The sequence below is a fragment of the Spermophilus citellus genome (assembly GCF_964194105.1).
Source record: "Spermophilus citellus genome assembly, chromosome: 2".
NCBI lineage: Eukaryota > Metazoa > Chordata > Mammalia > Rodentia > Sciuridae > Spermophilus > Spermophilus citellus.
Window position 1 is genome coordinate 3,775,530 of NC_138183.1, and position 27,546 is coordinate 3,803,075.

At 56.4% G+C, this 27,546-nt stretch overlaps 1 protein-coding gene, 1 long non-coding RNA gene and 1 pseudogene across 12 annotated transcripts; 1 reads left to right on the top strand and 2 right to left on the bottom strand.

Annotated features, from left to right (window-relative positions):
• Window positions 1-4,905: 4,905 nt before the first annotated feature.
• On the bottom strand, window positions 4,906-9,851 carry LOC308638506 (lipocalin-1-like; annotated as a pseudogene). The gene is made up of 5 exons (XR_014024383.1): window positions 9,762-9,851; window positions 8,133-8,266; window positions 7,081-7,148; window positions 6,893-6,997; window positions 4,906-5,038 (listed from the first exon to the last, which is right to left on the bottom strand). The product of XR_014024383.1 is annotated as a lipocalin-1-like (transcript).
• Window positions 9,852-12,201: 2,350 nt separating this feature from the next.
• On the bottom strand, window positions 12,202-13,931 carry LOC308638514. Its single transcript, XR_014019862.1, has 2 exons — window positions 13,008-13,931; window positions 12,202-12,677 (listed from the first exon to the last, which is right to left on the bottom strand). It is a non-coding gene; the product is annotated as an uncharacterized lncRNA (long non-coding RNA).
• A 689-nt stretch (window positions 13,932-14,620) lies between these two features.
• On the top strand, window positions 14,621-24,439 carry GBGT1 (globoside alpha-1,3-N-acetylgalactosaminyltransferase 1 (FORS blood group)). 10 transcript variants are annotated; one of them, XM_081272897.1, is made up of 6 exons: window positions 14,621-14,992; window positions 15,543-15,608; window positions 21,524-21,574; window positions 21,648-21,683; window positions 22,127-22,261; window positions 23,248-24,439. In XM_081272897.1, exons 1-6 carry the CDS (start codon window positions 14,922-14,924, stop codon window positions 23,930-23,932), a joined length of 1,044 nt encoding a protein of 347 aa, XP_081129023.1. In that variant the 5' UTR covers window positions 14,621-14,921; the 3' UTR covers window positions 23,933-24,439. The 10 variants fall into 10 exon arrangements, with proteins under 10 accessions (XP_081129023.1, XP_081129025.1, XP_081129027.1 ...); XM_081272894.1 differs by lacking the exon at window positions 14,621-14,992 and adding an exon at window positions 15,227-15,358; XM_081272899.1 differs by lacking the exon at window positions 21,648-21,683.
• Window positions 24,440-27,546: the final 3,107 nt, after the last annotated feature.

Below are 27,546 nucleotides of genomic sequence, written 5' to 3' on the forward strand. Positions count from 1 at the left end.
ACAGGAAAGGAAATGGCCAGACAAGGATGTGAGATCGAATTCATAAATCACATATTGGAGAAGCACCAGTGACAAAAACACAGGGAGTGCTCTTCTAACTAAGAGCCCAGTGGAAAATGCCAATCAAAGCCGTGTGAAAGATTCATTCACACCCACCCAGGGGGCTAGAATCCAGTCAGAGGATAGCCAGGGCTGACAGCAGGGTGTGTGGAGAAGCCCTCACATACACAGTGGGAATAGGAACTGGTGCCGCTGCTCACAAAAGAGAAGATCAGCATTCACCCAACAGTGAGGCAGAATCGCCACGCGACGCAGTTCCACCCTGGGTCCATACCCGGGGAGACGAAACGCTATGTTCACACAAACACTGCACATGGATGTCCATGGTGATACCCAAAAGTACAAGTGGTGTAGCAGGTGTGGCCCCCTCTACAGCACAGATGAACCTGGTGTGGCAGGTGTGGCCCCCTCTACAGCACAGATGAACCTGGTGTAGCAGGTGTGCTGGCACGGACTCCCCCCGGCCCTCAGGGCTTGGATCCAGCCCTGATTTTTGTGCACGTCAAAGAGGCCAGCTCACAGGGCCTTGAAGGAGCTCACAAGGCCTTGAAGGATTTGTGGTGTCTGTTTTCATATTATTTCAGCCTGTAATGGTCATGTGGGGACGCCCTGACCTGCTTGGGTCTGATAAGGTTCCTGGTTGAAGGCTCATTATGAGTCGACATGAACCACCTGTTTTTCCTTCCCCTTTGCCCCCGCCTACTAGTAACCTTCCATGCCTTTTGCAAAAAAAATATATAAGTATGTGCTGAGCTAATAAAGATAGATTCCCCCTGGATGAAGGACCTCGGACTCCTGTGTCTTTGTTAATCCCGACGTCTCCCGCCGGACTCGGTCCATTTTGCCGGACGCGGCAAGGTGTGGCCCCCTCTACAGCACAGATGAACCTGGTGTGGCAGGTGTGGCCCCCTCTACAGCACAGATGAACCTGGTGTGGCAGGTGTGGCCCCCTCTACAGCACAGATGAACCTGGTGTGGCAGGTGTGGCACCCTCTACAGCTCAGATGAACCTGGTGTGGCAGGTGTGGCACCCTCTACAGCTCAGATGAACCTGGTGTGGCAGGTGTGGCTACCTCTACAGCACAGATGAACCTGGTGTAGCAGGTGTGGCCCCCTCTACAGCACAGATGAACTTCCAATATGGTGCCAGGGGAGAGAAGCCATTCTCAAGGAGCATCTGTGTCATTGCAGGTGCATGGAACCTCCTGAACCCACAAATCCCTGGAGATCGGAGGAAGCTGAGGGGCTGCCATTGCTGGGGGGCTGAAGGGGTACAAGTGGTGACAGGAGTGAGGAGCCTGCTAGATTATGAACTGCTTTCCTCAGATAGTGGTGGTGGTTCCCAGCCTGGAGAATACACTGAAAACCAGTGGATGATTTCATTTTAAAGGGTGACGCTTGTGGCATGCCAATGACACCAGTGTTTTCACTGCCTCCTCAGTGCGGCCTCCCAGACTTCCCAGGGTGCCCCTTGCTGGGCTCTATCGGAAGGTCTCTCCCTGGGGTTCCCTGCTCATTCACTCACAACCCCACTGCTTGTCAATCTCCCATGTGGTAGGTAGGATGCGTAATGGCCCTGGAGCTGTCCTGTCCTCATCCCAAGAGCCTTGGATGTGTGTCCTCTTAAGGACTTTTCAGATGTGGTTCAGTTGAGAGTCCTGAGATGAGCCGTTCTCCTGGTACCTGGGTGAGTCCAAAGCAGCCACAGGGATCCCTGTGAGAGTGGGGGGAAGGGAAGAGGGAGGGGAGAGAGGAGGGACCGCGAGGGATTATGTGGGGACCAAAGAAGAGGGCAGAAAAGAGGAAAGACCTGCACTGCTGGCTGGGAAGAGAGAGGAGGAGCCGTGAGCCCAGACATGTCCCCGCTCTGCCAGCTCCCCGCAGCCCTTGATTTCAGCCCATGAAGAGGGATGGGAGTCACAAGTATGGACCTGTCTCATCAAAAGCTAAATGTTTGGTTTGGGTTGCGTCTTTATTGGGCAGGAGGAGCACGCCCAGGCTCCCAGCGCACAGGAGGAAGGGCAGGGCCAGGGTCGCCCCGCCCCGCTGACGACAGAGAGCAGCAGTCTCCCCACTGCCCTCTCCGCCAGCTCAGGCGGCCGCGCAGTCAGCTCCTCAGTGAAAGGCGGTCCCCACTCTTGCCAACCACGGTGCAAGGGTGACGTTGCCCGTACTTGCCCGTACTTGCAGAGCACAGGGGCATCTCGCAGATGGAAAATGGGATGTGGGAGGTGCAGGCCACAAAATGACCCCCCAGAGCCTCCAGGTGTTAGCTGAGCTTGCTCAGGGACAGTCCCTGTGGGAAGCCAGGCTTTAGGAAAGGAACCAACACGTGGCTGCAAACAAAGACAATAACCAGAAGTGCCAATGTCTTGGCTTGGCACAGAATCACGAGCCACCACACAGCTTTGTAGATTCAAACAGCAATCTTTATTCCCGAACTCACACGGGCCTCCACACACGCTCTGGGGCAATCCCAGTTCTGCTGCCACCCAATTCACCTCCTCCACGAGGCTTCCTTCCCAAAAAATACTCTCTGAATCTCACGAGAACTCAAAAGGAGCTCAGGTAGCAGGAACGCCCTATTTCCAGCAGCAATAATCCTCAACCTCCAACTTCCCTAAAATCCCTATTGTCTTAAACTGGGAATGCCCTTAACCCAAGGAGCGGGATACTTCCTCAAACTGCAGGATACACCCTAATCCTGGATCCACCCTGGTCATTGAGCAGGGTCACCTACTCAAACACACATGCAAGGTCACAGCAAATTTAACATGGGATACTCTGGCAAGGAAATCGATGCTTCATTCCTACTTGGTAATGGCCCTCAGCACAGAAGGACCAGGGATGGAGAGACTGCTTCTGACTGTGGTTTAGATGTGAGGTGTTTCCCAAAGGTCATGTGTGCGACTGCAAGAATATTTAGAGTTGAAATGATTGGGCTGTGAGAACCCTGACATAATCGGCACATTAATCCCTGATAGGGACTAACTAAGTGGTAACTGGAGGCAGGTGGGGTGTGCCTGGGAGAGGTGGGCTCCTGGGGTGTGCCTTTGGGCTCTATATTTGTCCTTGGTAAGAGGAGAAGTCCCTCTGCTTCCTGATGTCATGTCCAGCCTCACCTCCGGCCCCAAGGAATGGAGACGGTTGTCTATAGATTGAGACTTCTGAAACCATGAGCCCCAAATAAATTTTTCCTCCTGTAAATTGTTATTGTCAGGTCTTTTGGTCACATCATTGAAAAAGCTTATTAAAATATGACTGTACTGGGGATTTCTGGAAGGAAATGTCAAGTTTTGAGCTCAGGTAGAGAAAAGAAACTTCTAAAGGAAGTCTTTAGAAAGAAGAGAAAAAACTATAAAGCACTAATTTAAAAAAATGGTGGGGCGGGGGACAGAAAGGCTGTACCATGTTCTTAAAACTATATGTGGCTTTTGTAGCCACAGGACAGCAGTGGCTGAAAATCAGACCCCAAGTTTAATAGCAGGGGCTTCAGAATTACTTAGGGAGTTGCATTCAAACCTGCTGAAGTCCCAGGTCAATAGGGGGACAGGTTGACACACAGAATTGGGACATTTGTGCAAGGCCAGATGACAGTGAGGGTGTTATGGTTTGGATCAAGAGTTCCTGTGTTTATGCAGAAGTGTCCAGAGATAAAATCATTGGATTGTAAGAATTGTGACCTAATCAGTCCTTTCTAGTTTGAATGGAGTAACAAGGTGGTAACTAGGTAGTTGAGGCATGACTGGAGGAGGTAGGTCACGGGGACCTTGGAAGTCATATTTTGCTGACTTGCTCTCTCTTGCTCCCTGGCTGCCATGAGCTGAGCAGCCTTCCTCCACAGGGCCCTTCCCCATGATGTGCTGCCTCTCCTTGGGCCCAATGGAGTCAGCCATCTATGGACTGAGACTTCTGAAACTACGAGGCCCAGATAAACTTCTCCTCTAAATTGTTCTTGTTAGGCATTTTGGTCACAGGGAAAAACAAAAACAAAAACCTTACGCAGAATGTCTTGATCCCCCATGGATGCCCCTGAAATCTCCTGCCTTGCCTGAGACCAGACTGTTCATTTGTGGCCTCCTGCTGCTGAGGCGGGGGCGGGGGGGGGGTGGTGGGTAGGAATGGGTTCTAGGGTACGACACCCACAGTGTTGAATCACAGCCCCAGAACTCTCGACAACTCCCTACAAACTCTGTACGGTACAACCTCACTGTGGCAAGGATCCTCGCAGCATGAGGCCTCAGCCCTGGGGACCCCAGCCCCGCTCAGGTGCCTGCCTGAGAGCCTCCTCCTGCCAGGAGAATTCGCTCTTTTCTCTGGCCAACCCCTGGCCTCCTTTCTTAGAGCATTTACTGAAAAGGGCTTGCAGCTGTGACTGGTCACTAACTCAGACCCAAAGGGTCTCTCCTAGGGGCCTGAAAGCCTTTCCTTTGAAATGTGACCGTCAGCGGGCAGAGGACTGTCTCCCTGTCTCTGCGGGAGAACAGAGTCCTTAGGTGCATAACTGCCACCAGCAGGCACACCAGCCTCATTTCATCACGCTGACCAAGCTCTGGGGTTTCTCATGTGGCCAGGGGCCACTGTCCAGCTTTATTAGGATGAGGTGTGAGGCGGCGTGCGCTGGGCCCTGCTCTTTCTTGCCACAGGGAATTGCTTGTGGGAGGGAAAGGGTGCCCAGGGTTCTCAGCTCCGTCCTCCGGGTGCTCTGCAGCCCCCTCCTGCTCTAGGACTCTCTGGGCAACTCACAGGCTTCTGCAGACCCAGAAAGACACAAGGGATGAGAACAGGTGGTCATCATCTAATAGGAGGAAGGAGACCCAAAGGCCCCGCCGCTGGTGACGGAGATCACAGGTGAAGGGAGGAGAAGAGAGGCCCCTGGTTACCAAGGTGGGGAGGGTGGTGATCTTGTTCAGCCCTTTGTCTTTCACAAACTTCTCAAAGATGCTCAGAGCCTCTGGGTCTTCCTCCAGGGTGCGGCCTGCAGGGCAGATGGAGGGAGGTGGGTATGGAAGGTGGTGCCCCGTCCACTGGGGCATGAGGAGAGGGAGCTTGGGATCCTGGTGGGGCTTATCTCTCCAGTCCAGATACCGTCGTCTCCCCCAGGGGATTCCAGCCACTGAGAGGACTCAAGCCCACTGTGCCAGGGGCTCCAGGGACTGGGATGGAATCTCCCAGCACAAACCTCTCGGGAAAGAGCCAGCCAGGGGGCGTCTCCAGGCAACAACCACTTCTGCGTCTTCTTTGGGACTAGACACTTATGTCTCTGAGCTCAGGGGCCCCAGGGGATTCCTGTCTCCGAGGTTTCCACAGGAAAGAGGTGCCACTCCCCAACCCTGGCAAGCAGAGGACCAATGAAGATTCCCCGCATGGGCACATCCTAGGCTCAGGGACACTGTCCCTCCAAACCCCAATCACTCCAGGAGAAACAGCCCTGAGTGTGACCACAGGGGGAGCAGAAGGAGGGAAGGGGTGGGGCCTACCTGTCAATGTCCCGTCTCCATGAATCAGACCCCTGCCCCACAAAGATGCCCATCCTTGAGGATTGTCCCCGTGTGCCCTCAGCTCCTCCAGACCCCCATCACCCCCACTGCCATCACCCCCACTGCCCCAACCTCTCCTTGCAGACCTGGTCTCAGAGGCTGCACCCTGGGCCCCTCTAGCAATGTGCACATCACCCCAAGTTCTGTCGAGGCACCCTGCTCACACGGGGGCACTGGGCACGGACAGGGCACACTGCCTTCCTGCCCATCTCCTCCCAACTTCCACCCCAGGAAGCCGTTCCTAGGACTCTGTGACTCTCAGCAGAGAGCAATTTGTGAGCTCTTAGCCTCTCCAATTCTCAGCTCAGATCCTGCCCAAGACCACACTCCACATGCACCCTGTTTGGTGTGGAGGTATGTCCTGCACTGGACCAGGAGATGGGGGGACATGTGAAATTCAATCTAGAAGTGATCTGGGGGTACCTGGAGGGTGTGGGCAGCACCAAGGGCCTTGGCCATCATCAAGGTAACACCAAGGGCCCCTGAGGTCCATGCTTATGATCAGAGAGTGGGGCCAGTGGGCAGGCCTCCCTGTCCATGTCTCCCTGCTGCTGCCAGAGCTCCCACATAGCCATCACTGGGGCCTTATGGGTCCAGAGCCTCCCAGGGGGCTGTGGGCAGAGAAGACCAGACAGTGGGTGCAGCACACACAGGACAGGCAGGACAGGCAGGGGCTGATGGGCAAGAGCAGGAAGGGCCCACTGCAGCTCTGTCAGGAGGATACTGGGGGCCAAGCTCTGGAGAACTCTGGTGGAGACTAGAAAGGCTGCAGAGAGCTGTTAGTCTCAGGGTGGAGATGGCTCCAAGGGTTAGTGGCCAGGGACAGGGTCTCCACCTGGGCACAGCTGACCTCTAGGGAGGGGTCCTCGCTGTGGGGGCATCCTTGCACAGCAAGGTGGGGAACAGGGCTCCAGCCTCCACCCCAGGATGCCAGGGCCCCAGCTCAGCCGTCATCAGGGTAACACATCTCCAGATGTTGCTCAATGTCTCTGGGGACAAGCAGGCCTTCAAACAGGTCCCCTGGTCAGAGCATGACCAGCTGACTGAGCAGGGAAGGAAGGGGTCAGGGCCAGGTGGCCCAAGAGCGACATGGGTATGCGGATTTGTGATGTAAGAGCTGAGGATGAGAGGCCAAGATCTACAAACTCCTCTCCCACCGAGAGTTCAGGAGTCCCAGAAATGGCTGCCCGGGTGGGAACTGCAGATAGCTGGACTGGAAGGCATTGCACCCTGTCTGCCGGCACCCTGGAGGTTCACACCCAACTCCACACGGTCGAGAGGCTGGAGCGCACCCATGAGCATCGTCATCTGGTAGGTTTGCTGTATCTTGCCCTTGAAGTAGGCAATGGCGTGATCCTTCCCTGGCAAGAAGTGGACAGAGATGGTGTGCCTCCAACCTGTGGGCAACACAAGCCACTTGGCCTTCAGGTGTCCTTCTGCAGACCCTACTGAAAGAAAGAATGCACATCTGGCCACTTACCGGTTTGAAAGGTGCCCCGGGAGGCTACATCCAGGATCATTTGGAACTGAATGCATCCAATGGGTTTCCTGGAACACAGATCCAAGCACGCTTCTCCCCCTGGACACCTGCCCCCTCCTTCCCTGCTGCCTCCCACAGGGCCCCCAGTGGTGAGGCCAGCCCCCATCTCCTCCTGACACATAACACTCCACAGTCAGCCTGGACTCTTCAACTCTGTGGCCAGAGTCCCCAGGAGACCCATCTTTAGGTCCCCAAGCCCCTGGAGCCTGGACCTCCAGTGCCTGGAATGGCTTCAGAAGGTCCCTTCTATAAGCAAGTAGGTCTCTTTGGGTGGCTGCAGCTGGTCAGGATCAGGCTCCCAGAAGGAACACAGATCCCAGGAAGACCCCACAGGTCCAGGCTGGATCTCTGAAGTCATCTGAAGGTTCCTATCCTAGTCCAGGGATGAGGCCAGGAGGTCCCAGCAGGCCCCAGACCCCAGGACATGGATTGCCAAGGACCCCACATCCCTCACCCCGTGTGCTCCAGGTGGCACAGCTGGAGAAGCCTGGAAGGCAGCAGAGCCGTAACCCATACTCTGGTCAGGCAGCCTGGTGCCCCGCTGACCCAGGCCTCTGCCCACCAAGGAAGCCAGGTCCTGCCCTGGGTCCCCAAATGCTCCTCCAAACGCATCTCCCAGAGGAGAGTCCTGGTGCTGGAGCCTTGGCTCCTTACTGACCGCACAACCCAGAGCAGATCCCGAAGGAGGCGGAGGCCGTCTCTGTGCAGAAGAGTGCTCCGTGTCCACACCTGGTTTCTCCAGGAGCAAGTCACGCTGTGCTGGAGAGCTGGGGTCACAGGAGCACCTCAGAGATGCACCAGCAAGTGGGCAAGTGGAGTCCTGTGCTCAGCTCAGAGTCCCCATGAGTGTCGTTGCCCTGGTTACCAAGGGCGCCTGGCAGGTTCCCGAGATAACCCAAGAGGAGGCTATTTTGCCACTCAAGGGACCAGTTGAGATCAGGGACTGGGGGCAGGGGCGGGGGAGATGAAGGGGCCACCTGCAGGGCACTCACATGAGGTTCATCCTGAACTCCAGCTTGTTGAGCTTGTTTCTGACGAACTTGAAGGGAGGCAGCGGGTGGGTCTTCTTCTCCTCGGGAATAGGCAAGTCTCCTGCCCAACGCACGATGTGCCAGTCTCCGAGAAGCTGGGGGAGGGGAGCCAGCTCTGAGCAGGCTGTAGGGGCAGGGGAGCCAGGGAAAGGGGTCCAGGTGGGGCTGACCTGGGGGCAGAGGCAGGAAGGATGGTTTGGGGTCTCCGCAGGCTGAGGCCTGAGGCACTCCAGGAGCCAGAGGAGGCCTGGTCAGGACATCCCCTTCCATCAGCAGTAGGCCGAGCCAGGCAGGCTGGGGCAGGGCCCTCCAGGGCAACACACCTCCTTGGAGGGCCTCTGACCCGGGGCCATGCACAGGCCACCCAGAGGGGCCCAGAAAGTCACCTAAAGGACTAGTGGAACTTCATTATTAGAGAGATGAGGTAGGAGAACAAGGCAAGGGACAGAGTGGACAGAGCTCAGGAGAGTCACAGGGGACATGTTGATCCTGCATCAACTAAGCATGGCTACTCTGATAACCACGGTCACTGCTGCAGGGTGACCAGACCACGGCACTGGTCTCTGCTTCCTTCCCTTGCTGGCACCCGCTCCTCCAAGGACTGACTCATCCAAGTCCTCCAGAGACCAAGGGCAGTCAGTCTGAACTTGGGAGACAGGCACCTGACAGTGACTGGTCCTGAGCATTTGACCCCAGCAGCCTCAGCACTGGCTCCTGCCTCCTTCTGGCTCTGGGTCCCACACGCCCTTGACCTCATCAGTCTCCTTCACCCAGGGCCTCAGGCCAAGGGGAAGGCCTGGAGTGGCTGACCCTGGGGCCTTTGCAGGGGTGCAGAGAAGATCCAGACCAGGGGTTGGGTGTGGAAAGGGCATGGAAGGGAGCTGGGTGTGGACAGAATGACCAGCAGCTGTCCAGTCCCTGAGAGGGGACAGGAAGACTTGAGGGAACCATGGGGAGGCTCTGGGGGCCAGCTGTATGGACCCAGGAGTTTGACTCCTTGCTAAAGTGAGCAGGGATTCCTGGATACCACCCTTGACCCCAGGGTCTGTTTTGGACTCGGTCAGTTTAGCTCCCTGGTCAAGGACACCAGGATAAGGAGGCAGCCACCTGGCACCTTTGTCCACCAGAGGTGGGCCTGGGCTGGTGTGTGGTATCTCCAGGGCTCTAAGTCTTGTCCTAAAACAAACCAGAATTTTTTAAAATCAGAAGTTCCTGGACAATCCATGGTGATACAGAGGGTCACCCTGAGCCTTTCACTGGGAGACAAAACACTGAATGGAATCCTAGCTGCAGAACCAGAAGCTTCTCGGAAGCCCAGAAGCTGACAAGGGAGGAAGTAAGTCTCTGGGCAAGACCCAGCCCACGGACAGTTTGGAGAGGCCTCACCCCACGGCCCCTCAGACTCTGGGGGACCTCACAGAAGGCAGGAAGGCACCCTGCTATCCTCAGCACCCCTCCTGTGCCAGAGGAAGTCACCAAGGACACAGGACAGGGCACTACAAAGGTACACCTGGGATTCCCATAGTGCACCAGTGCAGACGCCTGACCTGGGACTCCAGGTCCCACCCCAGCCCTCCCCAGGGCTATCACCTCCTGTGAGCTAGCAGGAGTCAGCAGAAACTTCTGAGCTCGCGCCACCGAGAGCAGGCTCAGCCCCACGGTCAGCAGGAGCAGCCGCATGGTCCCCAGGTCACCTCTGTGCTCCTGCTCCCAGCCGCCATTTATCCTGCCAGGCCGCCCAGGAGGCAGGACCCTGCTGCCCCACCTGCTCTGAGGCTCCTGGGCCACAGGGGAGGGCGCTGTTTTGCTTGGATGGAGGTGAAAGGTCAGCACGGAGCTAATCTGTGTGATTAGCCAGTGTGACTGACTCACGTGACCCATTCCGAGGAAGGCTGTCCAGAGGAGAATGTTATCAGAGGGAAGTGGTCACCCGGGAATTGGAGCCAGGGGGTGGCAGACGGCTCCTGGGCCCTCCCTCCCTGGGAGCCTGGCCAGCCCTGGTCCTGATGTGCTCCGCGGGGTCTCCGCCCAGGCCCAGGCCTCAGTTCCCACCAAAAGCAGTTTCTGAACCTCCCATTGTCCCACCCTAAACTCCAGGCTCAGCATCCAGCCCCTCCCCAAACACCTCCCTGGCTACGTGATGGCGCCCACAGCCCCGGCCCCTGAGCGCCAAGGTGCTGTTTCCCTCCAGCACCCCGTCTCCCCCCTGCACCCCTGAGCACCCTGGAGACCTGGCTGGCTCTCTCCCCTGCCCCCGCTCCTGCCCCATCAGCCTGCTGGCCCGGCCTCTGAAAGGCCTCCAAGCCCACCTCCCCCAGGCAGGGCCTTCCTGCTCCAGGCTCAGGAACAGGCCCCCACAGGCCCTGCTGCTCTCTGGCCCGCACCCCTCACTTGTCCTCTGCTCCCAGACCTGACGGAGGTGTGACCGCAGCGTCTTCCTCCTGTGCCTGTGTATGGGTGTGTGTGTGTGAAACAGGTGGGTGTCTGTGAGAGTACATATTCTTGGGTACGGCTGTGCCCGGTGTCTCTGCCTGTGTCCATGTGTAATGCCTGACAGGCGGGTCTCCACCCTTCCCCAACCTCACCAACTCCTGCTTCTTCCTGCAGTTTGCCTCTTACCTGCGAACAATCTGCACTTTGACCTTGCATGCCTTTGTGTGATCACATGCAAAGGTCCCCTTTAAGATGGACCTGTTGCCTCCATTTGCACATGAGGATACTCAGATCCAGAAGGTCAAGACAACCTGCTCAAGTGGTCCAGCCAGCACATGAGAACTCAGTGGCTGATGACTCTGGGAAGCCTGAGCCAGGCTATAGGAGGCAGAGCAGGGGCCACAGTGGGGGCCCCGGGTAAACAAGTCCTGGGTGGACATCCAGCCTCAGCTTCTCTGGAGACTCATCACCTGGGTGAGCTCTGTCCCCACAGGTGGAGTGTTGTCCCAGGGCTTTGACACCCTCACACTGGTGGCCGCATCGCTGATCTGCAGAAGAAGCTCCCAGGGGGCCCGGAGAGTCCAGGGAGAGAGAAAGGATATGGTGTTCTGGGGAACAGGCTCCACAGTGGGCTCAGGCAGGCCAAGGAGACATGTCCATGTCATCAGCAGCATGGTCACCCCAGGTGTCCCTGATCGAGGTAGGACCCTTTGCTGGACCTTGCTTGCCACCCTCTTTTCTGAAAGCAGCAGCTCCGTGTGCACAGACCCTTCAGCTTGAAGCAGGCTCTCCATGTAGGAGACCCCACCCTGCTTGGGAGGAGGTGGCCAGGACTGGGGCCCCGTGTGCGAGTGCGAACAAGGAACCCAAAGGGGAGGGAGAGACGGATGTCTCCAGGACGCTCAGCCAGAGTGGTGCAGCCATGGCTCCACCCCCACCTCTGTGGAGGCGGGGCCTGGAGAAGGTTCCAGAGACTTTGTATAGAAACCCCCTACACAGCCAGGGGCTGCCCACCCTCTGCCAGCTCAGCCAGGGGCTGCCCACGCTCTGCCAGCTCAGCCAGGAGGGCATTAGGCCTGAGAGGCGCCCCTAGAGCCTGGCCACCCACAGAGCAGCAGACAGGGTGAGGTGACTGCCTGGCACAGCCAGCCTGGGGACCAGGGTACAGTTGTCCACGGGCTGTCACCAGTGTGCACTGGGGGTGATCTATCTGCAGAGGGGCTCTGAGGTGGCACTACAGCTTTCCCAAGCTGAGTTGGAAATGGGGTGCAAAGACTCCTCCTGGACAGTAAGTGGTAACAAACCTGGGATTTGGGCCAGTCCTCTGGCCCTGAGGTGTAAGGCCCCCCACCCCCAGGAACAGGGAGTGCTCAGCAGGGGTGTCAGAGGTCCAGAGCCACCTGCACCGGTGTCTGGGCTGTCTCGGCTTCCATCTCTGACACTGGCATACCAGAAACCTCTGGCCAGTGTCCCCTGGTCTGTTCCTTGGCCTTTCTTCCAGCCCCCTCTCCTCCCCCTTTGGGACACCATTCACACATGACACAGTGTCCTCAAACACATACACAAACACACACAGCAGTTCACCCGACACAGGCCCTGCCTGGGAAGCCTCTCTCTAAGGTTTATTTTACTTAAAATCCTAGCCTACCCCACTAACACGGTTCATGGCCCTCTCAGGGGTGTTGATGGCAGTCTGGGGGCTTCATCAGACACCATCATTTTAAATGGCTTCAGAGCGCTGGCTGTGCCAGGGACGAGAAGTCCCCCTGCTGGACGCTGGCAGCGTCCCATGCAGGGCTCTGAGGCATGTGAGCTCTGCGCCCTGAGCTCTGGTCACATCTCCATCCTCCCTCTGGATTTAGAAGCAGACAAACTTGGATCAAAGGGAAGGATGTGGGTCCCACGCCTGAGCCACCATCCACCACTGGCGGACAGTCCAGACTGGCTGCTACCACTGGGGAGTGTCCATCCCCCTTGGCCAGCGCAAGGGATTCTGATTCTAGGGTGTTGGGCAAGTTGCTGCAGTTTGGTAGGTGAGCGATGACATCCAAATCACCGTCTCCTGTCCTTGTCCTTAGGAGGAGAGAGGCTGTCCTTCAGCCATTTCAGGATGTGGCCCCCTCCAGCTTCAAAGCCTGCGGACCCCGCCTCTCCCAGCTGGGTTCTGCTGCTGCGGGGCCTGTGGGCTGTGAACCTGCGCACTCCCCACCCACAACCAGGGCTCCAGGAGCAAGTGCTTGACCGGCACTGAAGGTACCTGTCATCTCCTTTCATGGTAGGGAAACTGAGGTTTTGCCCAAGGTCACTTAGAAAATTGGAGGCAGAGCCCTGGGCACATGGGTTGAGAGCTGAGGTCGGTTGTTGCTGCCCACCCTCAGGCAAAAATCAAAGTCTAAGTCTCACCTGAGATTGTAGAGACTTCTTCCTGACACACTGGAGAACTCTCTGGCCCTTGCTCCAAACAGAAGTGCCTCCTCAAGGTGAGGGTGGTGAGGCCCACTTGCTGAGCTCCCAGGCCCGGTGCACACTGCCAAGCCTCCTCTGCACAGTTCCATGGCTGGGGAAGCTCTGCATGCTCTCCTCACTCCCCTGGAGGTGAAGGCCTGGGGGTCTTGGTGCCCAGCTCACTCTAGGGTGTCCTTAGTCATGGAGTCCCTTGTTGCTAGGAAGTGTCCTGGCAATGAAGAGATGGGTCAAAGTTGGGGGCCAATTGTGGAGAGTCTGTGTGTGGTGGGGAGGCCAAGAATTGGCCTTAGAGTCAAGAGGGGACTTTAGCCAGCCCCTGAAAGGACGTTGCCCACTTCTCTCTCTAAACCCATACCTCAGCCTTCTGGGATTGCTAGTAAGAAAACAGACCACTCCATTTTAGGATCACTTCATTATGGAACTGAGGGATGGGTTCCTTCATATGTCCATTTTACAAGTGAAAATCTGAGGACCAGGAAGAGGAACAGCCACATAGGAATACTGAGTGGCATGAGAACTTCTGGGGTACTGAAGAAGGCGCTCTGGGAGCGAGCGTCTTTAAAGTTCCCGTTTCTTTCTCCCTTCCCGTTAGCCACCCACCCTTATGCCTTCCTTTCTCCCTCCTGCTCTGGTCCGTCCCGGCTTCTCACTGCAAGCTGGGCTGCCCGCACCCTGCCTCCCAGGCGGAGTCCCATACACCGAGGTGACGCCACAGCCCAGAATGCGGGGCTCAGACCCTGCCAGCTGGACACCGGAGCTGACCCGACTGCGATGGGGGGGCGGGGCGCGGGGGTGGAGTCAGGGCGACCGCCTGCTGCCGTTTAGAGGGCGGGGCGCGCGGCTTCCACCCCAGGGACTTATCCGCCCAGCCCAGAGACCGCGCACCCCGCTTGTGCGCTGCTAAGTGCTCGGAGCCGACTCCTTGGGTAGGGACAGGGGTACGTTGTGGGAAGCCATTCTGACACGTGATTGGGTGACTCCCGTTAAGGATCTGAGGCGCTCTGGCTGTGTCGAAGCTTTCCCGGCCCTTTCCTAATGAGAGAGCCCATCGTGTGGGGGTGTGCCTGACCACTGACCCCGGGGGCCCAATCACTGACCCTGACCTTGGAGTGCAGCCCCCCCTCAACCTTCATTGGATGGAATTCTCCCCTGAATCTCTTGTTCCCCAATAAAAGGCTACTTTTATTGGGGAACAATAACAATTGCGTGCTGTTCGCAATCCCTTTAGCCAGAACCCTGAGGCTGTCCAGGTCACCAAGCCAGTGAGGGCCGAAGCGCCTCCCAGTGGTCCCCTGGAAAACCTAGTCGCCCTCTCCTCCTGAAGGAAATTCCTTCCCCAGAAATCTCCCAGCTGCCTGCTGCGCACCCCAGGGGACTAGGTGTGTTCCTGCTATTCTGATGCTGGGCTTGGTTCCAGTTGTTGTTTGGACAGAGAATCCTCTAAGCTCCGCCTCAGCTTCCCAGCCCCTGGGAGGACAGGCCTCTGTTCTTCTAGGCCGGAGGGAGAAAGCGAGACACCAGAGCTGCCCCAGCCACAGCTTCAGCTAAGCACTGAGTGCCTGCCACCTGTCCGCCTCTGCCTGGAAGCTCAGCCTCAGCCAGGAGTGACCTGAAGGAGGAGAGGCCTAGGATCTGCATTGCTGGGAAGGACGTCACAGAGAGAGAGGTGCAGAAGTGGGTGCCCTGCCCTGGAATAAACAGCATTCCTTTGCAGGTGTTTTGGGGAACCTCAGCATCTCAGGACCACCAAGAGGCAGGCTCAGAGCCTGACTGCCCTGGGAGGAAAGGGACTGTTTGGCCAAGGAGCCAGCGGTCTCTGAAGGTGGCCAGGCTCTGGTGCAGCACTCAGCCATGCTTCGCTGGAGACCAGCCCTGGGCCTGGGGCTCTGCCTGCTGGCCGGCACAAGCCTCTGGGCCCTGTGGTAAGTTGTCCCATGGACCCCCACCCTCCCTGCCTCTGCACCTCAACCCCAAACTTTGACCACCTTAAGGTCTTCCAGGTTCCACCAACCTCTTCTGGCACCTCTTCCCCAGGCCCAGCCCCAGCCCCAGCCAGACCTAATTAGTTTCAGCTTCTGAATTTTGCCGTGTACGGTCCTCCCACCTTTGTCCTGAAATCTGCTCTGCCTAGACCATCCTTCTACCCGTGTCGGTGAGCAGCTCCTGTTCATGCTCCCAAGTTCACCCCCAGTATACCCTTCTGAGAAGCTCCTGGGGCTGCGCCTCACCCCACTGCTTTGTGGGCAACTGGTCAAGCCCATGCATGCCCCAGGAATAAATTGGTATGGGTGAGCAAATAGCTACATCAGGGCCCTTTGGTGTCCACGGGGAATTCCAGGAGACCTTGTCCTAAAGACCACCAGGCTTTAGAATGACAGGGGATCCCCCAAATGCACCACTGGTATTCTTCACTTCCAGTAACGTGCACCACGTGGGTGTCAGCCTGGGTCAACAGGTGTCTTTCCTTCCCAGGGCCTATGTCAGGAACTGGCCGCCCGTCTCCTATGTGCCCTACTACCTCCCCTGCCCAGAGATCTTGTAAGTATGGGGCTATGAGAATTGGGGCCCCTGGGGGATGCTCACATTTCGAGAGACACAGGTGATTTTAGGGGCATGTTGTCTGCAGTTCCTGGGTCCTAAGCTGGTGTTCTGCTGAACTGCTGTGGTGTCTAGGGATGTACGGGCTACCACAGATGTGGCGCGAGATGGCCACTTGAGTTGGCGCATCTTTGTGCCCTGTGTGCTTTGGCCTTATATAGGCTGCACAGCTCTAAAATGGGATGGGTGAGGGTCCCCTCCTGGGCCACACAGAACCTGGATGTGGTGACGTAGCCTGGCGTTGCCCTGGTGCAGAGCAGGTGGCCAGTAGACAGTGTTCTCAGGACACGGCTTTTCACTCAATGTGTTCCATGAGGACTTCAGGAACAAACTGACATTTGACTAACACCTTCCTCATTTGGCGACTCTGCTTTTTTAACAGCTAAGAGTGAACAAATGAGTTGGGACAACTCAAAGGGGCATCTGGGCCCTGGGGGCTTTTGACTCCACAGCCACAGGAAGTCACACATCTGGATGGTCAGCCAGTGAGCAGCAAGGCAGGTTGCACTGTTATAAACAGAGACTGTAGTAAATTAGGGCCGTGGTCCATGGTCACTTCTGTTGCTAATTACACACCTCCACAGGCTGGCCAGTTAAAAAGAAGAGGCTTATGTTGGCTCAGGGTTCTAGTCCAAGGGCAAAGGGCTGCATCAGGTCACAGCTGAAAGGCCAAGGTTCATCGGAAATTAAAACACACACACAGATAGCAGTGACAAAGATGAAGCACTTTACTGCAAGCTGGTTCTAGCTTATATAGAAAGTGAGAGTCAGTTATCTTAAACCAGGAAGCTCCCCAGGGCCAATCATAGTAAAGGTCAGATCATCACCCACGGTGCACGCACGTCCACCCTGCATAAGATTCATGGGGGGCACGAGTTGTCCACGATCACGGAAGATGGGAGGACCAATTAGAAGGTTTTCAATACAACTTGTTATCCGCCCACTGGCAACTTGCCTGCCGCCATGTTGCATTAGGGGCTCCTTATCTGAAAGGCCCAGGGAGTTATAGCCGCCATGTTTGAAAGGCCCGGGGAGTTCTCAGGGAGACTCCCAGCAACAGCCTTCCTGTGGACAGAGTTCCCAGACAGCACAAGAGGACCGTGGCGAGAGTCGTGGCGAGAGACGGGGTGCATGTGCACCTCCTGGTCTCTCACCCCCTTGTAAAGCCAGCAGATGCACTCGCGGGGCCCCACCTTGGTCACCTTAAGCAACCCTGATGGCCTCCCTGAGGCCCACTGCTGAACGCCATGGTGGGCTCAGTGTCCAGCCTCTTCCTGCCTCTCAACAGGGGTCACATTTCAACACTCACACAGTGTCCAGCCCTAGCAACTGGGAAGCTGGGAAACAGAAAAGACAAAAGAAAAGGCGAACCACCACCCACCCACCCGCCCTGCCCCCACCCTGCCTGTCCAGCGAGCCCACCCTCTACCACACCCCCGCTAGTGCTGCGGAGAAAAAGAGAGCCACCATGCTGATTCCGGAGGTGGCCGTGTCCTCTCTGGTTTAAGCTCCACTCCCCTGACCACCCACAAGCCCCCCCCCCATGGCGGGCGTCACTTGCATTTCCTCTTCTGTCCTGGTCTGTCCTGGTCGCATCTGTCGTGCGCCACCTCAGCCTTGGCGCGGAGGGCGGCTGCTCCTTCTTTCTTCCAGGGTGCCTCTTGGTTCTGTTGGATGGTTCTATGATAGACTGAAAACCTGTGTCTGTTTTAGTTCTTTCTTCCTTTGGATTCCTTTACTTTCCATTTACTACCTTCAGAGGCTTAGAAATATGAAGTGTTTGGGGTTTTTTTGTTTTGGTGCTGGGTGGTGGAACCCAGGGCCTCACTCATGCTAAGCAGATGCCCTGCCACTGAGCTGCACCCCCAGACCCAGCTTTTATGTTCCTGGGTCTGAGGCCGCAGTGTGGCTGGTGCCTATTTGTACTTGTGGAGAGAAGAGACCTGAAGTGCTGTTGTAAGAAACGAGGGCAGAGGTCCAAATAGATGAGCTGAATTTGAAAATTCATCAGTTCAAGAAGAGAGACTCAGCTGGACACAGTGGCACACGCCTAGATTGCCAGCTTTTCAGGAGGCTGAGGCAGGAGGATCCCAAGATTGAGGCCATCTTGGGCAACTAAGTGAGACCGTGTGGGAGGCCGACTAGCACGTGACTGTGTCTGTCTCCCCTTCTGAGTGGTGTGGCATTGTCGGTCACTCTGTGATCTGGTTGCCTAGGGAACCCAGACGATAGCCCCGATCTTTAGGGTTCACGTGACAGTGTCTTCGTGCATGGTCGTGCCTTCCTACATCCCCTGCCGGGGGTCCTGCCCTAGCGGGTCCAGGGAGTCCTGAAGGATGAGTGGCGTCGGTGAAAAGATGAGACAGGAGTCGTTCCGTTGGAGCAATCTCCAGAGAGAGAGCTAATGCAGCTTTCTCTGGGCCATCTTTTATTACAATTTTTCTCATCATTATAGATTCAGAATACGTCATTGATTATATAATTTAAAACTTTGCCAAGACATGACATTCCCTTAACCATGACTGGGGGTACAAAAAATGTAACATTAATTTACATTTTTCCAGGATACGTCCTTCAGTTATATAATTATTAAAAGTACAGAGTCATTAATAAAATATGTCACTAATTTACATTTTTCAGGTTTTCCCAAGATTTACTATTTTTCCCAAGATATGTTATTTTCTTATTAACTAATGCCAAACTACGTAACCAGACTCTAAGTCTCCTAACCAATCATTAACCTTTAAGTTTAAAGTACACTTGTACTTCATTTCTAATCTAAAATTCCCATTTAAAAAGTCCCTTTAAATCTTATATTTAAAATATCTTAAAGTTTATGAATCATTCTTAAAACATATCAGAAACCTATACAACTAAAAACTTAAGAATTTCTAAACTTAAGAATCTAAATAAAATAATATTTCTAACATTATTCTAAAACTGTGTCTTATAAAGCTATTTTAGTTAATTCCTAAATTTATTCTCATAAAACTGGTTGAGCTGCTTTCTCAAAGAGTTTCTTTGTTTCTCAGTCAAGGTGCACTAGTTCTCATGTCTTTATAATCTTTCTCAATAGAAAGTAAGTTCTGAACATCAATCCACTTTCCACCAATATTAACTATGCTCATCATATATCCCTATGTAAAGTAAGAAAGGGTTTATAAAAAGAGAGGAATATATCTTTATATGTTTTAACTTTCCTAAATGTAAAAATGAGACTGCATGTGGTGAACTTTGTAAAATAAGCAAAATGATCAGGTTTTCTAAGAGGCTGGAAATATGGGCTTGGGTTCTAGTTGATATAATCGATGTGGGGCCTAAAATTCTCATGACCTTTCAAAGGGTGATTGTTGTCCACAATGTACTGAGATAGAAGAAGAGCCTTCTACTTTGTCCTTGATATGCTGAGGGGTAGTAGAACAGCCTCCAAGGCATGAACTACCTGTTATGTTCTAGCCATCTGAAATTTATTTGTTTGGCATTTAGCATACTCATGCCTCCTGTCAGAAACATCAGCATGAAAATGCAAAGTCCCAATTACATAAAAAGGGTCTCATGGTTTTGGTTTCCCACCAACCAGCGTGGCTTGGCCAGCATATTCATCCTCAGGGTGACCCTGACAAGACAGTGAGTGGGGGATCACCTTCCTACAGCCCCATGTGTGGAGCTGTGCTCACCTGTTCCTTTGTGATATTACCCCTTGCCCTGTTTGGGATAGAATGTTCCATGGAGACGCCTTTTGTGTGTCCCCTTCTCTTACTCTGTCCTTGGGTGTAGTCCTTCTACATGTCAGTCAACCTGCTAGTGGACATCATGAGGATAGACTCAGCCCCCTGAAACCTGACCCCTGGCCTCATTTGAATACTTCTCCTCAAAAAAAGGGGTCAGCGTGTTCGCTCTCATGCTCTTGCGCGCACGCTCTCGCTCTCTCTCTCTCTCTTTTTCTCTCTCTCTGCGGACCCTTAAGGTCAGAGGAGCCATCACAGGACCCCCCAAAGAAAAACGTATTTCTGTCTCTTGTGTGGTTATTTCGCACAGCCCACATCCCTTGGAATGACCTTGAGTGTTTTAGTCACCAGCAACCTGGCGAGACCCTGTCTCAAAATGAAATTTTAAAAGTGCTGGGGCTGTAGCTCAATGGTAGGGTGCTCCTGGGTTCATCCCCACGACCAAAGAGATAACAAAGTAGAGACCGATCACAAAAGGACGAGGACTGTGGGTCCACCTAAAAGAGGTCCCTGTGGTAGTCAGATTCAGGAAGCAGAGTTAGACAACGGTCACTAGTGACACGGTGGTCCTTTTCCTGGGGACAAGGCCATAGGGAGCTACTGTTAACAGGTGCCACGTTTCTGTCTGGGGTGAAGGGAACATTCTAGACACACAGAGCAGTCGTATCAGTCGGCTTTTTGTTGCTGGGACAAAAGTACCCAGGAAAGTCCTCAAACGAGGAGCCTTTATTCTGGCTTCAGGGTTCAGAGGTTTTGGTCCATGGTTGATGGCCGCACTGTCTCTGGTGTGGCAGGACCTCATGGCAGAAGGACGTGGCAGACCAGAGGTGCTCGCTTCATGGGAGCCAGTGAGCAGAGAGAACAGAGACGGTGGGGACAAGAAATGCCCCTCCAGGGCACACCAGGGACTTTCCCTCCACTGGGCCCACCTGCCGGTTTCTACCACCTGCCACTAACACCATGAGCCAGGAATCTACCGAGGGACTCATCCACGGAGAGGTCAAGCGTGCAGGATCCCGTCCCCTCCCGAGAGCCCCCCCTCTCAACACCGCTGCACTGGGGACCAAGTGCCTTTGGGTGGCACCACGACATGGGCGTGCTTAGTGCCACTGAACTGTATGCTTAAGAATGGTTAAAATGGCAGATCTCACGTTCGTATGTTTTGCCACATGAAAGGAAGCCCCAGACTAGGGGTGGGAGAACTCAAGGAGGCTGCAGCCATCCTCTTATGTGACCCGTCTCTGGTCCCTGACCCTTGGGACCACCTCCTGGCTGTCTACCCGGCCTCTTGGAGCCAGTTCTACCACCACTGCTTGCTGGGCAGCCTTGGGCAGGCCTCTAACCTCTCTGAGCCTTAGCCCACTCCCTGTGGCAGGCAGAGGAGGGACAGGAGCCCGTGGAGTCAGGGTCTGGCCCAGGCCCCTCAGTCTGCTGGCACCAAGCCCAGGGCCAGGCCTGCAGCCCTGCTACCTCCTGTGACTTCTGCACTCAGTGTGACCTTTGTTGGAGCTAGTGGACACTGAAGTGGCCAGGACAACTGCCCTCTCTTGAGTGCTGGCCAATGCTGGGCACGTCCTTCCTCCTGTTGGATGGCTGGCTCCTGTTCACACAGCCACTTGGGTCAGGATGGCTCCTGTTCCACAGATGAGGAAAGGTGTCAGTCTCAGCCAGGGAGAAAGGTGTCAGTCTCAGCCACGGAGACCCAGAATGGGCACCTGTGCTGGCGAGGGCCTCCGGGCAGGCTGGACTCACTGGCAGGAGCCAACCCTGCGGTCCAAGGCCACACGTCTTTTTCCTCAGTTATGTCCTTGCGGTCCTTCGACTAACGTGACTAGGCCCACCGGGTTACCTAGGACGAATTCCTTTATATAAAACCAACTGAGAGCTGGAGGTAGTGGTGCATGTCCATAATCCCAGCTACTATGGAGGCTAGGGCAGGAGGACAGCAAGCGTGAGGCCAGACTAGGCAATTTAGTGCTTGCTCCCTCTGGCCCTGGGCAGGCCGCACCCTAGGAGCCCAAAACGAAGCTGTGGGGAGGTCAGCAGGAGTCGGCCCAGCCCAGGCGGTCCCCCTCCTGCCAGGAACTAACCGCGTGTTCTCTCTCTCTCTCTCTCACCTCTGCACAGCAACCTGAAGCTGCAGCACAAGGGGGAGGAGCCCCTCCAGCCTGTGGCACAGTAAGAGATTGTCATTTCCCCTTCCCGTCCCAGGGGGGCTGCCTCCCCTCACACTGGCCCTTCTTGGTTGCAGGCCTCTGTACCCTCAGCCCAAGCTGCTGGAGCAGAGGTAGGAGGCACAGAGAGACCTGGCATCGGCAGGGGTGGGTGACAGCACTGATTTGTAAGTTGTTGGAGGTGCTCATGTCTGGGTGGCCTGGGACCCAGTCCTGTCACTGGCCGCATGACCTCGGGCAGGTTAGCCCATGGCGCGGAGCTTCTCCTGTGCAGGGGATCATAGCCCCTGCCCCACAGGAGGCTGGAGGAGCAGATGATACCAGCCCACGGGGTCTCACCTGGCTCCTCTAGACGTGCCCCATGCTGGTGCCAGCTCCGGTCCTCCCTGTCCTGCTGTGAGGTAGCTGGTGCCACCCCACTTTCCACATGGGGAACCCGAGACCCAGAGGCAGGCACGGGGTTGCCCCCGGTAACACAGCACAAGAGGCGGGTCAGGACGTGGCCAAGGCTTCCACCCAGGGAGGCCCTCAGCACTGGCCCCTCCCCTGCCACCAGGCCCACGGAGCTGCTGACACTCACGCCCTGGTTGGCGCCCATTGTCTCCGAGGGGACCTTCAACCCAGAGTTGCTGCAGCTCATCTACCAGCCACTGAACCTGACCATCGGAGTCACCGTGTTTGCCGTGGGGAAGTGAGTGGGGGGTGAGTGGGCGGGCGGGTCTCCCTGAGCCACGGGAGCTCCCAGTGCAGGGGAAGGCAGGCCCTGTAGGGCACAGGTGCCAGGCCAAGGAAGGTGCAGGGCGAAGGGTGATGGGGTGGGCTTGCTGGGGCAAGGCGGGGCCTGGCATGGAAGGTGAGGTGGAACAGCCCAGGTGGAGCAGCAGGAGGCGCCGGCCTCCCTATCCTGGCCTCAGCCCTGCCCGCTCTCCTCTTCTTGACTCTACCTGGCCCTTCCTTTAGGAGCTACCACTGGGACCCCGATGGGGCCCGAGGTCTAAGGCACAGACCAGATGATGAATGGCCCCTGCGGGGTCAGGCCACCCACGCCCACTCCTTGTACCCAGCATCCACCACCCACGTTCCCTTCCCTCTGCCACCTACTTGCTTCTCGGCTCCTTTCTTCCAGCTTAGCCTCAGTGGTGCTGCCTATAAGATGGGCATTCCTGTAGGCAACTATGAGAACATCACGAGACTCTCCGAGAACATTGGCACTTATAGTAAGTGCACAATGAAAGACAGTGTGTTTAACCAGTCACGGTGGCACCTGCCTGTGATCCCAGTGGCTCAGGAGGCTGAGGCAGGAGGATCAAGAGTTCAAACAGCAAGGCTCACAGCAATTTAGCAAGACCCGGTATCAAAGTAAAAAATAAAAAGGGCTGGGGATGCAGCTCAGTAGTAAAGCACCCTGGGTTTAATCTCCAGTACCAAAAAAAAAAAATTAAAAAATAAGACTCTGCAGTCAGGTTTTCAGGTCGGGAATGCTCAGCTGAAGTAGGATTGTGGGCACTTGACAGACGAGAGCCCAGGGTCACCTGAGTGACGGCGGGAGGGAGGCAGCCAGCAAGTGGACCCCGGCCTGACAGCCCAAAACCTGTGGCCCACATGATGCCAGCACATGGTGGGGACCAGGCAGTGGCCCTGAAGGGCAGCAGTGGATGGCAGGATTGTCGCCACCAGGTACACCCACTTTGTCCAGCACTTCCTGGACTCGGCCGAGGAGTTCTTCATGCGTGGCTACCGCGTACACTACTACATCTTCACCCACGACCCTGCAGCCATTCCCAGGGTCCCGCTGGGCGCTGGCCGGCTGCTCAGCATCATCCCCATCAGGTGTCACTCTCACTGGGAGGAGATTTCCACACGCCGGATGGAGACCATCAGCCTGCACATAGCCAAGAGGGCACACCGGGAGGTAGACTACCTCTTCTGCCTTGATGTAGACATGGTGTTCAGGAACCTGTGGGGTCCTGAGACCTTGGGGGACCTTGTGGCTGCCATTCACCCTGGCTACTTCACTGCCTCCCGCCAGCAGTTCCCCTACGAGCGGAGGAGAGCCTCCACTGCCTTTGTGGCCGACAGCGAGGGAGACTTCTATTATGGTGGGGCAGTCTTTGGGGGGCGAGTGGCCAGTGTATATGAATTTACCAGGGTCTGCCATATGGCCATCCTGACAGACAAAGCCAATGGCATCATGGCCATCTGGCAAGAGGAGAGCCACCTGAACCGCCACTTTATCTCACACAAGCCATCCAAGGTGCTGTCCCCGGAGTACATCTGGGATGACAGGAAGCCCCAGCCGCCCAGCCTAAAGCTGATCCGCTTTTCTACAGTCAACAAGGATACCAGCTGGTTGAGGAGCTGACAGCAGAGCTGGGGCCACCATGAATGGGGACCCAAAGCCCTGCAGCCACCTGCCCCTGTCCAAGCTTTAGATGGGAAGCAGGCCTGTCCTGCCTACCTCCAGCTACCAGGAGATTCCAGCTGGGAAAGGGGTGAGGGAGGCGCACCCCTGATGGTGCAGTGGTCTGGCACAGGGATGGTCGGAGGGGAAGAGGAAGTGGTTAGAGAGATGGGGCCTCATCCAGCGGGTGCACCTTCCGACAGGCAGGCCCTGGCGTCTCCGCCCCCTTGAAGTTGCAATTTAACACCACTGTGTGAAAGGCACATGGACCCCTCTCTCTGGCTGCCTGGGTATCATGATGTCCCCTCAGCCATATGCAGCGAGTTCCTCATTTGGGACCCTTGGAAATGGACCTGGTCTAGGCTCCCTCTGGGTTCCTGCAGACGTTGGGGAGCCACTCTCACGGAGTAGCCGCTGCCTCTGTAATAGTTTTCAATAAAGGGGGCACATTGCTTGGCCCTAACCAGAGTTACCTGACACTGTTCCGCAGACTCCGGGGATACACCAGGCGGACAGTTATTCCGGAAGATCCAGGCTAAAGCTGGCTGCTGCCACCGGCAGGAGCTCATTCTCCTTTTCTGGGGAGCCAGGGAGAAGTGGGAGTCCTGAGAGGTTTGCTGCAACCCTGCATGGGTGGGGACAGGCTGAGTCGGTCAGCAGGAGAACCCCATGGGCTCTTGTCCCTGAGTACAGGGAGTGTCTGTCGCCCTCCTGTATCCAAGGTCACCTCAGCCCTGGAAGCCACTGGTGGGCATGGGGTTCCAGGGCAGTGGTGCAGGCCAGGAGCAGAGAACCTGTTGGGGCACTGATCCAGCATGAACCCAGGGGGCCTGAGGCCCACAGCCATCTGTCTGCCCAGCCAGGCAGAGCTGGGCTGGGTGTGGGTTGAGGGCCACTTCCCTGGGGCAGCAGCATCTTCTCTGTGGATGGAGGAGACATGGAGTAGGTGTGGGGTGCACTGTGGTCATCCGAAAACAGTCAGATGCTCTGTAACCTACCCCCTGAGCCCACTCTTCCTACATCACCTGTAGTTTAGCCAGCAAGCAGGGACAGATCCCAGATGGTGGGCAGGTGGAGTCACGAGTGTGAAAACACAGCATGGGTTGGAGAGGACCCAAGTCGGGAGAGGCCCTGGCTCTTCGGGTCGAGAATGGACCATGGCCTCTCCATCCTGAGAGGGAGCGTGCCCGGGCTGCCTGGGCTGGGAGAGCTCTGTGAAAAGCCACTTGTCTGCAGCAGGAGGTGGCTCCTGGAATGTGAAGACGGGGAAGGCCTCATGAGGAGGGGACCCTGGGACCTGGGCAGGTCAGCCTTGCAGGGGAGACGCTGCTCCCAGCTTATGCCAGCCTTGCTCTGGGTCCATGCCAAGCCGTGGTGTCCAGCCAGACCTAGCTATGGGCCTTCTCAACCTGGGCCCAAGTCCCTGGCACATTGGCCAACCGTGGTCCTGAGCATGGCCCTCAGACACAACCTGAGAGACAGAACCCAACTCCTGGAACCAAGCTACAGACCTGGCTGCTCTCCAAAAAGGAGTGGAGACTGGGCCAGCATAAGGAGGCCAGGGACAGCGTCCCACCTGGCAAGATCAGATCTAAGCTCCCTTTAACTACAGGTGCCAGATTTGCAGGCAGCATGGGGTTCTGTGGGCTCTGAAGCTTTTTAAATTGCAGAGGAAGCACTTCAAGAAATAGACATTGCAAGTGTCTGAGGACCACAGCCAGAGGCCCCACAGGCTTAGACTTCAGCCCCTTCATGGCCTGCAGGATTACATCAGATACAGTCCAACGTCATCGTTTGCCCCACAGGGCCTGTCCCACACACCTGTGGTCACACTGCCCACAGACCAGGCCAGCACAACCCACCACTGGACCAGTTCCCTGGGACCTGCTCCTGATACCACCTCCTCAGGGAAGCCGGCCTGGAGCCGTCTCCCCTCCAGAGTGGGCACCTTTCTGCTTCCCGTTCACCCTCCTCACCCTGTGTCACCATTTTCAGTGATTTGTGCCCCTCCCACCCTGTCCCCAGGCAGTAAGCTCTGAGAGGGCACTGATGGGCCATGGCCAGCTGGGTTTCCCCCGGAACCAGCACCCAGGAAGCGCTCCACGACCGTCTGCTGCATGCATGACGGAGGCGGGGGGACCGAACACTAGTTTAGAGCTCTGTCCTAGAGCCTGTGGGATACTGGGCAGGTCACTCCACCTCTCTGAGCCAAGGGGCAGGAGTAAATCAGATTATGGCTGGGAGGCCTCTGAGCACCCACCCTTCTTGGGCAGCTGCCTTCATGTGTTGCCAGCTCTGGGACACCCTAGTTAGCAAGAGGGCACTGAGACAGGTGCTCTGAGTCCATCTTGGGTGGGTGACGTGTCTACTCAGCCCCTGAAGCTCCACAAGGCCACAGTTCCTAGGAAACTGCCTGGATGGGGTCCCCTGGCCCCTAATCTGCAGTGAGCCCTGTCTGAAATTGAATCCTGTGCATCTGGTCCAGACGTTGTCCCCAGGGGCACCCACACCCCAAGTTCCTTCCTGGAGCTTTCCTCACCCAGGGGGACTCCCCAGGCCCTGCCCCTCAAGTCCCCATCAACGGTGGACTCACACTGGGCTACAGGCCACCTTCTCAGCTCCTATGTGGAGTTCACCCTTGAGGTCTGCTGCCCTGAGGTCCACACTGGACCTGCACAGCCCTGTGATAGGCTCCGGAGTGACTTCTCAGAGCCTCAGTTCCCTTGATCAAAATGAGCCAGTGACTGCCCCCCATAAGAGTGTGTTGGGAGTAAAACAGGGAGACAAAGGTGCCCAAGAGGCTGGACCCAGGAGGTCCCCTGCGTGACATCCCTGTCACCAGACCAGATGGAGCCTCTGTCCTGGATGAGTGATGAAGAAGAGAACTGCTTCCTAATCCCCCACCCACAGCTGGTGTGGTCACTCAGAGCTAAGTGGCCTTGAGTGCTTATGGCCCCAGGTTTCCCTAGTAACGTGAGACCCACACCAGCCCAGCACCAGTTACAGATCCCCTCCTCCCAGGTTCCCAATTGTCCCCCTTACACCTATGGGACAGGCTGGATCTAGTCGTGTCACAGAAGGGAAAGGATGGGCGAATAGGAGAGGAGGGGGCTACCTGACCTGACCTGAATCTGGTCTCAAGTTCCCCTGACCCCAGCCATCCACCCAGCAGGTGGCACTGGGTACGCGCCTGACAGGGTGAGGGTGTATAATTGGCGACTGCAGGCTCTGCAGGGGCACCCAGCTCAGCAGTCCCCACCTGGCGACGGTGACAGTGGTCCTAGGTCGCAGAGGGTTGGGGAACAGCGCAGGCGGCTAGGGAGGAAGGACATGTGAGACCGGCCAAGCCGAGCACTCGGTGCGTGACGCGTGCGCGGCGCGAGGCGGGGTCACGTGCGCGCGCCGCGCCGCCCGCGGTCCCGCGCAGGCCCCGTGTGCGCGCCGGGCAGTGGACGCAAGGCTGGACGCGCAGCGCGGGGTCCAGCCGCGTGCGCCCGACGCAGGGAGGCCGAGCGCGCCCCCGAGCTCGCGAGCGGGCCCGCGCCTCGCACCTGCGACGGCCGGGGCGGGGCCGG

What these genes read in the sequence shown, in the direction of transcription:
- GBGT1 (XM_081272894.1), top strand. Translation starts at nt 15,240, where the DNA reads ATGCTCCCAAGTTCACCCCCAGTATACCCTTCTGAGAAGCTCCTGGGG. An exon ending in CCCCTCCAGCCTGTGGCACA is followed by an intron (nt 21,575 to 21,647) that starts GTAAGAGATTGT and finishes TCTTGGTTGCAG; the next exon opens with GCCTCTGTACCCTCAGCCCA. An exon ending in CCCAAGCTGCTGGAGCAGAG is followed by an intron (nt 21,684 to 22,126) that starts GTAGGAGGCACA and finishes CCCTGCCACCAG; the next exon opens with GCCCACGGAGCTGCTGACAC.